This window comes from Hypanus sabinus, chromosome 2 (assembly GCF_030144855.1).
Source record: "Hypanus sabinus isolate sHypSab1 chromosome 2, sHypSab1.hap1, whole genome shotgun sequence".
NCBI lineage: Eukaryota > Metazoa > Chordata > Chondrichthyes > Myliobatiformes > Dasyatidae > Hypanus > Hypanus sabinus.
This window is the reverse complement of record NC_082707.1, coordinates 116,170,464-116,185,724: the sequence shown is the minus strand read 5'-3', so window position 1 is coordinate 116,185,724 and position 15,261 is coordinate 116,170,464. Positions and strand designations below refer to the sequence as shown.

The window sequence follows — 15,261 nt, the reverse complement described above, 5'->3', positions numbered from 1 at the left end:
AACTCTGTTTAAGAATATCAAAGACTGTTTCCACTGCCTTTGAGGAAGAGGATTCCAAAAGACCCAACCCTCTGAGACAAAGAAAAATTTGCCCTACTTTTTCTTAAAGCTATACCCCCTTCTTTAAAAGTGTGTTCCTGGTTCTGGATTCTGCCACAAAAATAAATATCCTCTCCATGTCCACCTATCATATCCCCAGGGTATGATGTCTTTGAATCTAGTCCCCTTCTTATTCTTGTAAACACCAGCATACACTAGCCTGCCCAACCGTCCCTCCGCAGTCTACTCTGGTTAGCATGCCTTAGCATCCTTCCTTAAATAAGACCAATTCAGTACACTCTATCCATTTTCACCAATTCCCTGTTTCTATCTGTAAGGAATTTGTACGCTCCCCCCCCCCCCCCACCCGTGACTGTGTAAGTTTCTCCACCAGTCCAAAAATGTACCAGTTGGTAGGCTAATTGGTGATTGTAAGTTGTACAGTGGATAAGACAGGGTTAAATCTGGGGTTGCTGGGCAGTGCAGCTCGAAGGCCCTACTCCATGCTGTATCTTAATAAATTTTAAAAAATGTAACTAAAGCTTTTGAAATAGTTTCCTCTCAATAAATAACCAGTCTGTTAGTCTTCCTAATCACTTGCTGTACTTGTGGGAACAATGCATTCAGAAGTTTAGATCCCTCTGCAGTGTCTCACCATTTAGATAATATGTTACCTTTTAATTTAATGTTTTCTGGGAAAATGGACAACATTTCCCACAATATACTCCGTTTGGCAGATTCTTTCTGTATTTTTGTAGCCTCCTTATATTTTCTTCACAACTGACTGTCTTTGTCTCAGCATCTGAGTGTTTTACATTTGCAAAAAGATGAGGTTTCTTTCCATCACTTGTACATCTTACTGACCAAAGAAAGACCCATTTATGTTCTTCCTCTATGTCCTGTTAGCCAGTCTGTCTCCAAATGAGTCAACATGTTAACTTCCTACATCATGAACCCTTACATTTGGCAATAACAATGGATGTGCAATATTATTAAATATCTTCTGGAAACTGAAGTTTAGAACATCCATCAACTTTTCTTTATTCACAACACAAAGAACTTGCCCATGATTTCCCACACACAAAACCACATTAATTTTCCAGGACATTTTGAATGTTTCAAAGTGTCCTGTGATAAAGTCTCTAAGGAAAACTTCCAACATTTCCCAAAGACAGATGTTAAGTTAATTGGCCCGTAGTTTCCTGCTTTCTGTCTCACTGTCTTTTTGATTAAAGGAGTTACATTTTCAGAAACAGAATCAGAATAAGGTTTATTGCCACTGACACTTCAGGCTCATATACTTCCTCCTTGATTGTAGCAATGAGAAGAGGGCATGCCCTGAGTGGTGTGGGTCTTTAATGATGGATGTCACATTTTTGAGGGATCACCTTTTGAAGATGTCCTCAATGGTGGGGAGTTAATTCTGCAATCTTATCGAATTTGTGGAATCTTGGAAAATTAAAACCAACACAACAGCTACCTCATTTGTCAATTATTTTGAAACTTTAGAATGAAGTCCATCAAACCTGAGGTGCTTAACGTCTTGAGAAACAAGTAATCAAGCCAGCAAATTCATCACTCACATCAATTTATCACTGGGCACAAAGAGACAAGTTTTACGGGAATTTTGGAAAGAACTCTACTGCTTTGAGGCTTACCAACAGAAGGATGGGGAAGTTTAGGAATGATTCTGAATTTGAGGAATAATGATATCTAAGTTCAGTTGTGTTGGAGGAATTTACAAAAGAAGACTGTGGAAAGTATGAGAGAGTCATAGGTGGATTTAAGACCAAATTAATTCAAAAATTTGCTGTCAGTGAATACCACACTCTCAGTACAAATTAGGACAGAACTTTGGTGAGTTCACAGAAAGTAAATGAAGGAGGTAAGCCAGGAATGTACTGTGATTTGTTCAGTGCAGAAGAAACAAGAACTTGAATGAAGATTTGATCTGCAGGTGACCTGAGGTAAAAGCAGAGCTGGACTGTGTATAGAGGTGGAAATCAGTCCTGGTGGTTACAAGCGATGCAGCCTACAGAATGATGGGAAGCAATACTGTCTGACTGAAGGAAATTTCTGGCTATCCAGCAATGAGTCCAATTGTCTTAGCCAATCAGAAACAATGGCAGGGTCACAAGAGGTGGTAGTAATATAGAGCCAGGTGTGGTCAGTGTACATGGGACATTTACTTCGTGTTTCTAAAGGTTGTTGATGGTAAACAAAGTGTAGATTTCAAATAGCATGGGTCAAGAGACAGATGCTTGGGAGCACAAGGGACGCTGGTGTGGAAGAAGAAAAGCTATTGCTTACAAATTTCCATCAATGGCTAGATAGATAGCGATGGAACCAGGTGAACATAGTCACGCTGAGGTGGAGAATAGTGGATGAGGAGAATAGTGGACAACCTTGTCAAAGAATGCAAGGAGGTCAAAAGGTATGACAAGGAATAACTTTTTTCTTGTTTAAGGATGCAGAGTATTAATCAAGAGGAGCAGTGTCAGTTCTCTGGTGGGGTGGGAACTAGATTGGAGGGATTCAGGGCACAAGAAAGCCAGGAGGTGACATCACATTCAAGGGTTTTAGAGAAGAAAGAGAGAGTGGAGGTGGGGCAATGGTTTGGAAAGACAAAAAAATCAGGATCAATGCTGTGAAAGAAATGGTGAAAACAACAAAGCAGAAGGGGAACAGTATCTCAGGGACTGAATATTGACACACAAGGGAAGTGAAGTTGGCCGGTAACAGGGGAAATCACAGGCGAGCCTCAATAGATCCTTTCCCCAAAAATATAGACAGAAACTACAAAGTTCAAAGTATTGTATGTACATAGCCTGCAGAACATTGCCATGGTTCACTGGTGCCTTCTTGCTCCAACTACATGGACTAGCCAAGCATAAGACAGACAATCCTAGATTTTTCCTTTACTAGCCCAAGGACAACATACAAGTAAAACAGAGTGGACCACGGTTGCAAATCTTTACATGATTAGAGCAAGGAAAACATACTTATCACTCCAGGGCCCATTCCACTCAATCGATCCCCATGGGTTCCTCAAACGCACCAACTTCACTTTCTGATTTCTGTGAGTGACCTGATGTTAAAATTACCACTGTTATTTGAGGACAAAAATTAGACGCAAAGACATAAACATACATTAGCATGGAAGCCTTGATGCTTACTCCATGACTACAACAGAGAATTTAGTCTTGAAAATATGCCCATATGTATGTTTAAGATTTCCTCCAAAGCATAGTCCCAATCTTATCAGAATACATGCAAGATTATGCAGAAGTGGGTGAGAGTATAGGTGTATATAATATATATCGGAGAGTATAAGTGAAACCACACCCAGTGTCCAGGCATTAGGCTTGTATTGCCTTAGTCTCCTCAGAGCCATAAGATGCAATGATGTGCAGATTATATTTTCGATCCTCCCAGGTTAACTTCAGCCAAGTTTAAAGTTTGACAAGGAATTCTTTGACAAGAAAAACTCTTGTGTTTTCCCAGCCTGGAAGCTCACCCAGCGATGCCCCCCTTTTTTCCTGGGCCACAGTGTAAGTAGAAACTCTCCCTGATCTACAAAATAACTCAGCAAGCATTTTCAAATAAAGCTGCCATTCTACAAACCATAGCATTCTTCATTCATACACCAGTTAAAGGACAACTCTGACGACTTCATCAACCTGGCTGCATCCACCATTTCTGCTGGCTGCTCATTCCACACTCACACCACCCTCTGAGTGGTTCCCTTAAACATTTCATCTTTCACCCTTAATCTATGATCTCCACTTCTAGTCTCACCCAGCCTCAGTGGAAAAAGTCAGCTTGCATTTACTCCATCTATACACAGTCAATCATGATCTCCACGAGCATTGAAGCAGGCTCAAAGTATTGAACAGAGATTCTGAATTCTAGAGCAACACAGAAATGCTCCAGGAACTCAGCAGGTCAGACAGCATCAGTTGAGGGAGGTGGACAGTCAACATTGCATGCTCAGGCTTGGGTCTGGACCCAAAATGTCAATTGTCCATTTTCCTCCATAGATGCTGCTTGATCTATTGAGTTCCTCCTTATGTCTTACTCAGCATTCCCTACAATATTCCCTATCCCCAGGTACGGTCCACATGTGATTTTACATCCAACTGTTTCCTCAGAGTTACCTCATGAACCCCAGTATCAGGCTGTGCCCTGAGACAATAACATACGTGGTGAATTACCTAACGTAAAGGCTCCCACACCTTACCTCGTCCACACCGGTTACTGAGTAGGCGTGACCCTTGACCAGGCCGTTGGGCATCCGCGTCTCGAACTGCAGGGGTACGAAGGACTGTCAAAAGATATGTTAATCAATTTGACAATACTGATGAGACAGGGCTATAGCAATTAGCTGCAAATACACATGAGCCGTTTCACCTCCCTGAGATGTGGCATTGCCTATGACCCCTATCCAGACCAACTTCAAGAGTGTGTTACCAAAATACTATCAGCATATCTCCCATGCCAGCTCTGATCCAAACACCTTAGACCATCATCACACAAGCATCAACCCCTCTCAGCCCACATATATTGCTATATTTCTACACTATTCTTGGTTGGTGCAACTGGAACGAAACCCAATTTCCCTGGGGATCAATAAAGTATGCCTGTCTGTCTGGTAAAGGCTGTGGTCCCTCTCCCTGCCTACAATAAGAAGCTGAAGCATAAGGGTGCCTGGACAGAAAGTCATCCGGTGCTACATGACTGCTTTGAGTTGGTAGACTGGCCCACAGTCAAAGCTCAGGAACAAGCCTAGAGGAATATGTCACCAATCTCACAGACTTGATCAGTAAGTGTGTTGAAGACTGTGTATGAAAGAGGACAATTCAGGTATTCCCAAATCAGAAATAATGGATGACCTCTCCCTGTGAAAGCTGAGGACTGCAGCATTCAAATCAGGTGGCTCTGAACGTTACAAGAAATCAGCACATGACTTCCATAATGATATCATGGTTGCCAAGTGACAGTGCTAGTCTAAAATGGAGTCACAGACCAGTTATGGCAGGACTTACAAGCTACAAGACAAGGTCAGGCGGCATCACTGACCTCACCAACAGCACATTCCTTCCAATAAACTAAATGCATTCCATGCATTTTTTGAACTGAAAGGGGTTGGAATGTCACCACCCACTAAGGCAGACTCTGAAGTGCCTGAACGCATCGTCACCATCTCACATCCAAGATCAGCCTTCCACAGCGTGAACCTACAGGGAGCATCTGCCCCAGGTGGTGTTCCTCACCGTTTCCTTAGATACTGTTCAGGTCAACTGGTGAGCATATTTGCAAACATTTTTAACTTCTCCTAGCTTCAGTTTGAGATGCCCGCCTGCTTTAAGAAGACCTCTATGATCCCGGTACCTAAGAAAAACAAGTTAACATGGCTTAATGACTACCATCCAGTGACGCTGACATCCACTATAATGAAGTGTTTTGAGAGGCTGGCCATGCGTGTATTAACTCCAGCCTCTCAGACAACCTTGACCCACTACAATTCACCTACCGTCAAAACAGCTGCCTCTCCCTGGCCCTGCACTCTTTCTGGAGCAAATAAAGACTACATCTGCCTGCTGTATATGGAATACAGCTCTGATTCGATACAACAGTTCCAAGAAAACTCATCTCCAAACTCCAAGACCTTGGACTCATCACTTCACTTTGTAATTGGTTCCTTGACTTCCTGATCAACAGACTGCAATCAGTAACACCTTACTCAAGGCTATCCTCAACACTGGAATGACACCACCTTCCAATGCATCAACGCTGGACCCCACAAGGTTGCATCATCAGCCTCTTACTCTGGTCCCTGTCCACTCATGACTGTGTGGTCATGCTCTGCTCTAACTCCATTTACAAGTTTGCAGATGACACCACTGTAATGGGCCGTATCTCAAATAACAATGAGTCGGAGTACAGGAAGAAGCTACAGAACCTACTGACATGGTGACTTGATGACAACCTTTTCCTCAATGTCTGCAAAACAGAAGAGCTAGTCATAGACTGCAGGAAGGGAGGGTGCACGTGCTACTGTTTACATCTATGACATTGACATCAAGAAGGTTGAACGCTATTGGTGTGAGCATGATTAACAGCTTGTCCTGGTCCATCCACGTTGAATACATGGCCAAGAAAGCTTACCAGCACCTCTACTTCCTCAGGAGGGTAAAGAAATTTGTCCTGACCCCGTTAACACTCACAAACTTCTATCTATACAAAATAGAATGCACTTCATCCAAATGCATCACCGCTTGGTACAGCAACTGCTCTGTCTGCGACCACAAGAAACTACAGAGAGTTGTGAATGCAACTCAGCTCATCATGGAAACCAGTCTTCACTCAATGGACTCTGTCTCCACTTGTTGCTGCCTCGGCAAAGCAGCTACACACTCAGGACATTCTCTGTTCTCCTGCCTCAGGCAGAAAATACAAAGGTCTGAAAGCACATACTACCAGGTGCAAGGGGAACTTCCACCTGACTATTGTAAGATGATCGAATGGTTTCCTTGTATGAAAAGTTGGACTCTTGACTGCACAGTCTATGTTATGATCTTGCACCTCACTGTCTATCTGCAGTGCACTTTCTATGTAATTGTCACAATTTATTCTGCACTGTTTTATTGTTTTACCTTGTACAACCTTAATCCACTGTTAATCTGTATGAACAATATGCAAGACAAGTTTTTCACTGCACCTCAGTACATATGACATACGAAATATAGTACGTTACATTACCAATGTACTTTTGCCCTACATCCTGGGGACTTGCAGTGCATGTCTTTCCAATTCCCTCTGTCGATGGGATTTCTCAATTCAGCTCCCCAACTCAGTCAATGTGCAAATTCCACACAGACAGCATCAGAGGTTAGGATGGGAACCAATTCCCTGGTGTGCTCTTCCTGCTCTGTCCTAGTGCTGACTTTCCACTCCTGCTTACTAATGTTAATGTAATCCCCGAATGATTGTCATCTCAACAGGGGATAAATCTTTGATGAAAATCACATTTAATTTCCTACTTCAAGATTAAATTCCCTCTTCGGCCTCCATACTAAGTAGAATAGTCTTAGCATAGCCGAATTTTCCTGTTAACCAACAATCCTGTCTCTGACATTATCATATATCCTTCTTGCAACGTGGACCTGGGACTCTGCACAATTTTCTGGTAGCAAAAATAGTACAAGAATAAAATAAAAAATTTTAAAAGTGTCAGATGAAGGAGGTCCTGGAGTCTCCTAGCCTCCCGGGCATGCATTCCTGCACCAGGTGCGCTGAGCTGTGGCTCCTAAGGGACCGTGTTAGGGAACTGGAGCTGCAGCTCGATGACCTTCGTCTGGTCAGGGAGAGTGAGGAGTTGATAGAGAGGAATTACAGGCAAGTGGTCACTCCAGGGTCACAGAAGGCAGACAAGTGGGTCACGGTTAGGAGAAGGAACGGGAAGAGTGAAGTACTAGAGAGTACCCCAGTGGCTGTATCCCTTGACAATAAGTACTCCTGTTTGAGTACTTTTGGGGGGGGGGGGGGTGACAGACTACGTGGGGGAAGCAACAGTGGCCGTGCCTCTGGCACAGAGTCCGGTCTTGTCGCTCAGAAGGGTAGGGAAAGGAAGAGGAAGGCAGCAGTAATAGGGGACTCGATAGTTAGGGGGTCAGATGGGCGATTCTGTGGACACAGTCAGGAGACCCGGATGGTAGTTTGCCTCCCTGGTGCCAGGTCTGGGATGTTTCTCATCACATTCAAGATACCCTGAAGTGGGAGGGTGAGAAGCCAGAGGTCGTGGTGCATATAGGTGCCAATGACATAGGTAGGAAAAGAGAAGAGTTCCTGAAAGGAGAATATAGGGAGTTGAGGAGGACCACAAAGGTAGTAATCTCGGGATTACTGCCTGTGCCACGTGACAGTGAGCAGAGGAATAGAGCGAGGTGGAGGATAAATGCATGGCTGAGGGATTGGAGCAGGGGGCAGGGATTCAAGTTTCTGGATCATTGGGACCTCTTCTGGGGCAGGCGTGACCTGTACAAAAAGGATGGGTTGCATTTGAATCTTAGGGGGACCAATATCCTGGCGGGGAGATTTGCTAAGGCTACTAGGGAGACTTTAAACTAGAATGGTTGTGGGGTGGGAATCAAATTGAAGAGACTAGGAGAGAGGAGGTTAGTTCACAAATAGAGAAAGCTAGTAGACAGTGTGTGAGGGAGGATAGGCAGGTGATAGAGAAGGAGAGCGCTCAGACCGAAGATGTAGGGGAGAAAGAAGAAAAAGATAATAAAGTTGTTTGCACCATTAGGGATAAAAAGAGAGTAAGAGGTGGAGAATTTCTTAAATGCATCTATTTTAATGCTAGGAGCATTGTAAGAAAGGTGAATGAGCTTAAAGCATGGATTGATACCTGGAAATATGATGTTGTAGCTATTAGTGAAACATAGTTGCAGGAGGGGTGTGATTGGCAATTAAATATTCCTGGATTTTGTTGCTTCAGGTGTGATAGAATTGGAGGGGCAAGAGGGGGAGGTGTTGCATTGCTTGTCAGAGAAAATATTACAGCGGCGATTTGGCAGGATAGATTAGAGGGCTCGTCTAGGGAGACTATTTGGATGGAGTTAAGGAATGGGAAAGGTGTAGTAACACTTATAGGGGTGTATTATAGACCACCTAATGGGGAGCGAGAATTGGAGGAACAAATTTGTAAGGAGATAGCAGATATTTGTAGTAAGCACAAGGTGTGATTGTGGGAGAATTTAATTAGACTGGGAAGCCCATTCTGTAAAAGGGCTGGATGGTTTGGAGTTTGTAAATTGTGTGCAGAATAGTTTTTTGCAGCAATACATAGAGGTACCAACTAGAGAAGGGGCAGTGTTGGATCTCCTGTTAGGGAATGAAATAGGTCAGGTGACGTTGTATGTGTTGAGGAGCACTTTGGGTCCAGTGATCACAATGCCAGTAGTTCCAATATAATTATGGAGAAGGATAGGACTGGACCCAGAGTTGTGATTTTTGATTGGAGAAAGGCTAACTTTGAGGAGATGTGAAAGGATTTAGAAGCAGTGGATTGGGACGATTTGTTTTATGGGAAGGCTGTAATAGAGAAATGGAAGGTATTTAAAAGCAAAATTTTGAGGGTACAGAATCTTTATCTTCCTGTTAGGTTGAAAGGAAAGGTTAAAAGTTTGAGAGAGCCATGGTTTTCAAGGGATATTGGAAACTTGGTTCAGAAAAAGAGAGATATCTACAATAAACATGGGCAGCATGGAGTAAATGAGGTGCTCGAGAAATATAAAGAATGTAAAAAGAATCTTAAGAAAGAAATTAGAAAAGCTAAAAGAAGATACGAGGTTGCTTTGGTAAGTAAGGTGAAAATAAATCCAAAAGGTTTCTACAGTTATATTAATAGCAAAAGGATAGTGAGGGATAAAATTGATCCCTTAGAGAGAGTGGACAGCTATTTGTGGAGCCAAAAGAGATGGAGGAGATTTTGAACAATTTCTTTTCTTCGGTATTCACTAAGGAGAAGGATATTGAAAAATATTGTTTAAGGTAAGGGAAACAAGTAGGGTAGTTATGGAAACTATGATGATTAAAGAAGAGGAAGTACTGGCGCTTTTAAAGAATATAAAAGTGGATAAGTCTCCGGGTCCTGACAGGATATTCCCTATGACCTTGAGGGAAGTTAGTGTAGAAATAGCAGGGGCTCTGACAGAAATATTTCAAGTGTCATTAGAAACGGGGATGGTGCCGGAGGATTGGCGTATTGCTCATGTAGTCCCATTGTTTAAAAAGGGTTCTAAGAATAAACCTAGCAATTATTTGATGTTTGATGTTTCTAAGTTTGATGTCAGTGGTGGGTAACTTAATGGAAAGTATTCTTAGAGATGGTATATATAATTATCTGGATAGACAGGGTCTAATTAGGAACAGTCAACATGCATTTGTACGTGGAAGGTCATGTTTGACAAATCTTATTGAATTTTTTGAAGAGGTTACTAGGAAAGTTGACAAGGGTAAAGCAGTGGATGTTGTCTATATGGACTTTAGTAAGGCCTTTGACAAGGTTCCACACGGAAGGTTAGTTAGGAAGGTTCAATCGTTAGATATTAATATTGAAGTAGTAGAATGGATCCAACAGTGGCTGGATGGGAGATGCCAGAGAGTAGCGGTGGATAACTGTTTCTCAGGTTGGAGGCTGGTGACTAGTGGTGTGCCTCAGGAATCTGTACTGGGTCCAATGTTGTTTGTCATATACAGTAATGATCTGGATGATGGGGTGGTAAATTGGATTAGTAAGTATGCAGATGATACTAAGGTAGGTGGCGTTGTGGATAATGAAGTAGGTTTTCAAAGCTTGCAGAGAGATTTAGGCCAGTTAGAAGAGTGGGCATATGGAGTTTAATGATGATAAGTCTGAGGTGCTACATTTTGGTAGGACTAATCAAAATAGGACATACATGGTAAATGGTAGGGCATTGAGGAATGCAGTAGAACAGAGTGATCTAGGAATAATGGTGCACAGTTCCCTGAAGATGGAATCTCATGTGGATAGGGTGGTGAAGAAAGCTTTTGGTATGCTGGCCTTTATAAATCAGAGCATTGAGTATAGGAGTTGGGATGTAATGTTAAAATTGTTCAAGGCATTGATGAGGCCAAATTTGGAGTATTGTGTACAGTTCTGGTCACAAAATTATAGGAAAGATGTCAACAAAATAGAGAGAGTACAGAGAAGATTTACTAGAATGTTACCTGGGTTTCAGCACCTAAGTTACAGAGAAAAGTTGAACAAGTTAGGTCTTTATTCTTTGGAGCATAGAAAGTTGAGGGGAGACTAGAGGTATTTAAAATTATGACGGGGATAGATAGAGTTGACATGGATAGGCTTTTTCAATTGAGAGTAGGGGAGATTCAAACAAGAGGGCATGAGTTGAGAGTTAAAGGGCAAAAGTTTTGAGGTAACACGAGGGGGAACTTCTTTACTCAGAGAGTGGTAGCTGTGTGGAACGAGCTTCCAGTAGAAGTGGTAGAGGCAGGTTCGGTATTGTCATTTAATAAAAAATTGGATAGGTATATGGACAGGAAAGGAACGGAGTGTTATGGGCTGAGTGCAGGTCAGTGGGACTAGGTGAGAGTAAGCGTTCAGCACGGACTAGAAGGGCTGAGATTCCCTGTTTCCATGCTGTAATTGTTATATGGTTTTATGGTTATAAAATAAGAATAGCAGATCAGTCAGTTCTGCGGACAGAGGAACAATTAACGCTTCAGGTCAAAGATGTCTCGTTGGTACTGGGAAAGAGATAAAAGTTTGCCCTAACCATCTCTCCCCACCTCTCCTTCCTAGTTCAGACAAGGGTCTTTGGCTTGAAATGTAAACTTAGTTCCTCCTCCTACAGATGCTGCTTGACCCAAGGGGTATTTACAAGATTTTGTGTGTTAATTTCAGATTTCCAGCATCTGTAGGTGTTTTACATTTTCATGGTACTGGAGTGGCTTTAATGATCTTCTATGCTATGCCTAATTATATATAAATGATCTTTTCACCTTATCCATTGATTCTTCTGCTTTTTCATTAGCTAGCATTTTCTCAAAAGTCTCTATTTTATCATAAATGAGCTTGACCACTCTGCCACCCTCTGTGTTTTATCCTGCAGTGTCTAATTCCAAGTCCTGATTTCACTCCAGCCACATCTCAGTATCTCTTCCGATTTTAATTTGCTTGCAAAATATTATTGTCTCCATATTTTAAAACAAAATTATCAAACACCCCAGCACAAGCTTCTAATGAGTTCAGAGTTATATTGTGACAATTACGCACAGATTAGCAGAGATTATTATCGCCATTGTCTGCCATTTTTCACTGAGAGTGTGTGTTTTACATCGTTAGCATTGCCTAGCCTAATCTAAGGGCTAAAGGCATCTGATGTTATGCTATGTGAAAAAAGACCCAGAGCAGCTGCAAGACATTAAATGGTCAAAAGTAGAGGCAAAGCAAAACTTGCTGACAGGCTTAAAGTGGCTCTGTTATACTGTTCATGCCAGAAAATGCTGTGGTTGAAATTCTTTAGATCCATTGAACTGCCACCTGCTGTGCATCAGCTCAGTGTTGATATGATGTTGGGGTCTTCCAGATCCGGAATCTGCCACTACGCAAAATTTGAGATATCCCTACTTCTTCGTTCAAAAGGTTCAGGCAGCGCAAGACGGCCCAAGCTTGGTCCTGCACAGAATTACCAGGATAAATTTCCCATGGATTCTTCCAAGCTCCAGTTGCAAATGTTATACAGTTTTTCTGGTTAACAACTGTGGAAAAGAATCTGTCATTGTATTTATCCCATGCGGAGTGGATTCTCACTGTTTATTCAAGTGAGGATTATTCACAAAACTATTTCAGTTTATTTAACAGGCGAAGAGTTACCCACTGTGGAATTAAAGGTAATGGTTAAGGTTAGCGTTATTTGCCATGTGTAGATAAAACATACTGTGAAATGCAGTGCTAGTTTCAAATCAAATCAGCGAAGATTATGCTGGGCAGCCCACAAGTTTTGCCATGCTTCCAGCACCAACATAGCATGTCTGCAATTTGCTAATCCTAACCCGTACATCTTTGAAATGTGGGGGAAAGCGGAGAAACCCTGAGGAAACACGGATGTTCAGAGGGAGAATATACAAACTCTTACAGAGATTTGAACCCAATCTTACAGCTGGCACTGTAAAGCGTAGCACTAATTGCTACACTACCGTGCACAAATTGCGCTAAGTTCCAGAAAAGTTATTCGCAGTTGTCAGTCAGCATGCATTGAAGATGCAATAGTACTTGCCCCCAGTGACTATTTGCAATATTCCCATACAAACCCTGACTAGATGGTCCTCCACATTCTTGCTGCGATCACCAACTTTGGCCGGAGGCACATCGTGGAAATTTACACGGGACAGAAACTGGTCCACTTGTGCTTCTAACATGACTGCAGTCCCACAAAATATACCATCCTGGAATTTGAGATACATCACACAATATCACTCAGCTTGGAAGCAGAGAGGAACGAGACAGAGGAGGGAGCTAAGTGCAGAGGAGGAGGAAGGAGAGGAGAGAGGGAGACAGGAATGGTGTAGAGTGGGCCTAGAGGGAGACAGACGGATTAGAAACGAGGAGAGAAGCAGAGAGCGTGAGAGAGTAAAATAGGAAGGGAGAGGGAGGTAGGTTTAAGTGGGGAGGGGGAAGAGATGAGAGAGTGAGGAAGAACAGGAGCAGAGAGGGAAGGGAGGGGAGGAAGGAAAAGAGAGGATAAGGGAAGTGGAAGGAGAGAAAGGAAAAACAAAGTCAAAATATGGCAGCAAGATACAGATGTAGGGACAAGAGACCATCAAAGATTCAACCAATGATGGGAAATGTCAGGGTAGATATATGAGGGAGGGAAATGAACATGGCATCTAAGTGAAACAAGATAACAAAGAAATAAATGAATAGATTCTCAGGGCTGAGATAGAAACAGATGTAGAATGTACACCAACTTCACAGAGGCAGCAGTGAAGAGAGACAAAGATATCACAGGAGAGGGTGATATAGAGAAACCTGGTTATTGATGGGAGGAATTCTGCACTCAGTCCTGGTCTGTGACTCCAGACCTGCCAATGACTCACTAAACCTTCCCAGCTCAGCTCAACATGGGGTCGACAATGAATACTGGTATTGCCACTGTCAATCCCATAAACAACTGCCTCAGTACCAACCTGAATAACAAGAGTCAGGGATTTGGTGTTCTGGTCTCACAGGCCTCGGGTTTGGTCTATAGTAGTACCTTCTTCACACTATGTTAAAGTAGTGAAGCAGTATTTGTGACCTGGCATCACCAAAGTCGCTGGCAGTGAGTCGACGGTATGAATTTCACATGAAGCGGGGGCAGAGCCTGTACAGTGAAAGCTGACAAAGTGAATGAATCACCTCCCTGACAAATAATTTGGCAGTACATCGGCCTGAAGCCATTGGTGGCACAGAAATGGTCCAATCCGTGAAATTTCAGTTAAGTCCAAATACGAAGCCTTTTGGGAGAGTAAGACAGAAGTTGAGTTGTTGGAGGAGGAGAGAAACCAGCCAACAGCGGGTTGCTTGCTGGAGGTGGGACTGGTATTGTGGGTGGGGGTGGGGGGGAACAGACAGCAGATTGTTTAGAGGCAAGAATAGACAACGCTTCATTTACCATGCACGGCTCTCAGCTTGGCATGATATTGTGAAGGTGACCCACAGCCCCACACATCCAAGATCCTTGCAATCATTCCAAATGGAATGTTGCAGAGGGAACGTCAGCATTCCACACATCACTGATCTGGAAACAACTTCCTGGAAGTCATCAGGGAACTGAAGGCAATGAGGATCTGGCACAGAAGAGATTAGATCTGGGGAAGGTCCAGCATGATCATGTTGAATTTCAGGGAAGGGTCAAAGTGCTGGTGCCTCACTCCTTCTCATGTTCATATGAAATGACCTGAGCTGAACTTCACTTGTGAAAAAATATCAATCTTCTATTTCATTGTGCTAGGATTGAAACAGTGTTTTGTAGATCAAGGAACTAATGTTGATGAAATAAGAACAGAAATTACTCAGCAGTTCAACCAGCATCTGTGGAGGGAGAAGCAGTATCAGCATCTCAGTTATGACGTGATCCTTCTAGCTATCTCGCAGTTACAATAAGGAATTCTGTCAGAAGGGCCACCAGGTCGCGAATGTTTATGAACCTAAAGTAGAAACCAAAAATGCTGGAAATCCTCAGCAGGTCCGTGGGAACAGAAAGAGGGTAATCATTTCAAGTTGAAGATCCTTTGCTAGAATGCCTAGGAACTGGTACCATGCACTCACGTGAAGCACTGTTCAGAAGAGGGTAGGATGAATGAATGAATTTCTAACTGGGCAGAACCATCACACCATATCTTGCCAGGCGGTGGCAAACTTACATCAATGGAGCACGCCATGAGAGACCCTCTTTCTGTCGCCTTTTTCATTATCTTGTACATATCTTTGGGGGCTCCCTTCATCTCAAAGAACTCAGTGACTCCGCCGGTGAAATCCTCCATTGCTTCGGTTGTGTTTCCACCTTTCAGAGCCTCGTAGGATCCATGCAGCCTGAAGGTGGTAAAGAGAATACAAGGTGAGACTGTGCCCCTCCCTCGATCCCTTCTCCAATTCATTGTATTTATGATACAGAAGGGCATTTGACTCAC

General features: G+C 42.8%; 1 protein-coding gene across 1 annotated transcript in view; it reads right to left on the bottom strand.

The window, feature by feature from the left end:
* The window catches only part of LOC132382628 (calpain-3-like), a 156,057-nt gene that overhangs the window by 47,865 nt on the left and 92,931 nt on the right, over nucleotides 1-15,261 (bottom strand). The window contains exons 5-7 of the mRNA XM_059953037.1: nucleotides 14,995-15,163; nucleotides 4,280-4,363; nucleotides 3,042-3,127 (exon numbers count right to left, since the gene is read on the bottom strand). Coding sequence (XP_059809020.1) covers nucleotides 3,042-3,127; nucleotides 4,280-4,363; nucleotides 14,995-15,163 — 339 coding nt within the window. The remainder of the gene's footprint in view (nucleotides 1-3,041; nucleotides 3,128-4,279; nucleotides 4,364-14,994; nucleotides 15,164-15,261) is intronic.